The sequence below is a fragment of the Echinops telfairi genome, unplaced genomic scaffold (genome assembly GCF_000313985.2).
Source record: "Echinops telfairi isolate 266 unplaced genomic scaffold, ASM31398v2 ScPeMD7_2291;HRSCAF=2852, whole genome shotgun sequence".
NCBI lineage: Eukaryota > Metazoa > Chordata > Mammalia > Afrosoricida > Tenrecidae > Echinops > Echinops telfairi.
The window spans coordinates 20,282,925-20,284,722 of NW_022106189.1; the positions used below are offsets into that span (position 1 = coordinate 20,282,925).

The window sequence follows — 1,798 nt, forward strand, 5'->3', positions numbered from 1 at the left end:
GGGGTTGCCAGGCTGTGGCTCTGCGGGAGCAATTCCAGGCCTCCGAGAGGCAAGGGACCCCAGGGGCACCCATGGAGGGAGCCCCACACCTGTGCCTGGGACACACAGGACACCCACACCCCCAGCCCCCGCATGTCTGGTTTCTTTCTGGGACGGTCCCGGGAAGGGGGCAGGGAAGCAGGCCTCCTCCAAGCCTGGCTCCTGGCAGCCATGTCCAGAGCTCACAAACCCCATCTGTCCCCAGGGTGACTCACGTTTCCTGTGTTTGGAAGGACACTGACTCCCTAACAACGCTGCCCAGTGCCCAAGCAGCCTGACCCACGGTCATGCGCCTCTCTCGCCACCGCTCCGGGACTGCCTCCGGCCCAGCTGCAGGGCTGTTCCAGGTCATACGAAGAACAGGCCCTCCCTCAGAGCCGGGCCCAGGCACGTGCTGTGTGCGCACTCTGCCCGGGATCCAGCTCCCCACCCCAGGCTGCACGGCCCTGACCCTGGAGGCAGCTGGGCAGAGAGTCTGGGCAACTGGGCACCCCAAAAGGAAAATGGTCATGAGACTTCAGACATGTTGTCTGAATCCAAATGCTGGCCCCTCCGCTCAGCGTCCTTCTTGGGGGCGATTCCAGCCTGGGTCCTTCTCTGCTCGCCATGGCTGCCCACTGGTCCTCAGGGCTCAGAAAGACCAACCCCACACCGCTGACCGACCCTCCCCCGGCCCAGCCTCCACGGCCTTGGTCCCTCTGTGCCAGCCAAGGGTCCAGGCACAGCCATTGCCAGACTCACCGCCAGCGGCCAGGGCACCGTGTAGAACCTCAGGTGCAGCTGGAACAGGTAGAACAGGAAGACAACGATTGTCATCAGCCACAGGAAGACAGCGACAAACATCACCCAGCCATAGGCCGGATACAAGTGGTGCGGCGTGTCGGCAATGAGAGCCCACACCAGCAGCCCCAGCACCTGCAAGGACAAGAGAGGTCTCTCAGGGGCCCCCTGGCCCTGGTCAGACCCAGTGCACCCTCAGTGAGTTGGTCAGTCCGTCAGCAAATGCCTCCTGCCACCTGGCAGGCATTGTGCTGGGGGCCAGCCTCAGCTGAGCTGTGACAGGGCTCTCCCGCGAACGTGGCCCCCCAGGCAGGACTAGACTTCAGGGCTGAGCACTGGCCAGGGTGGCATCATGGTGGCACAGGGCCAGGCCCCTGGCAGAGGCCCGGAAAGGCTGCTGGAAGACTGACCATCCCTGGGGTTAGAAACAGCCCCAGCCCCAGAGATGGGAACAAGAACCGACGTGTCCACCTCCCTGCTAGCCAGCAGATGTGTCCTCAGGGTGATCCCCCCCCCTGGCCCACCTTCTCTGACTCCTTTTGGAAGGTGTCTCCCTCCCCATCAGCCAGGGCAAAGTGGGCCTCAGAGATGCTCAGTGGCAGGTCAAACCAGACTCTTCCAGGGGTTACGAGCATGGAGTCTAGAGCTGACTCCCTGGCTCAAAGTTGGGATCCCCCACCAGTTGGGTGACCTTGGGCAAGCTCTCGACCCCCCTGGGCTTTGTTAGCTCCCGGGAGATGAGGATAATGACCAAAGCGCCTCCTCGGAGCTGCTCTCTGGACCATGAGAGCTCAGGTGCATAAAGCACTCAATTAGAACCAGGCACACACTGAGTGACAGAAGGTTGGCTTTTCGGAGTCCAGAAGAGGCTACGTCCCACCCAGCGGAGACATAGAGCTTGCCTGGCCCTCCTGGCCACCGGGAACTCATCCCAGTGGACAGGCCCTATGCCTCCCCTAGGTGGGGCTCTCTGGGGGCA

The 1,798-nt window shown here is 62.8% G+C and overlaps 1 protein-coding gene across 1 annotated transcript in view; it reads right to left on the minus strand.

Moving 5' to 3' along the window:
* The window catches only part of LOC101657931 (plasmolipin), a gene marked incomplete at its 5' end in the record, with an annotated part of 24,043 nt that overhangs the window by 4,582 nt on the left and 17,663 nt on the right, over positions 1–1,798 (minus strand). The window contains one exon of the mRNA XM_045293896.1: positions 781–954. Coding sequence (XP_045149831.1) covers positions 781–954 — 174 coding nt within the window. The remainder of the gene's footprint in view (positions 1–780; positions 955–1,798) is intronic.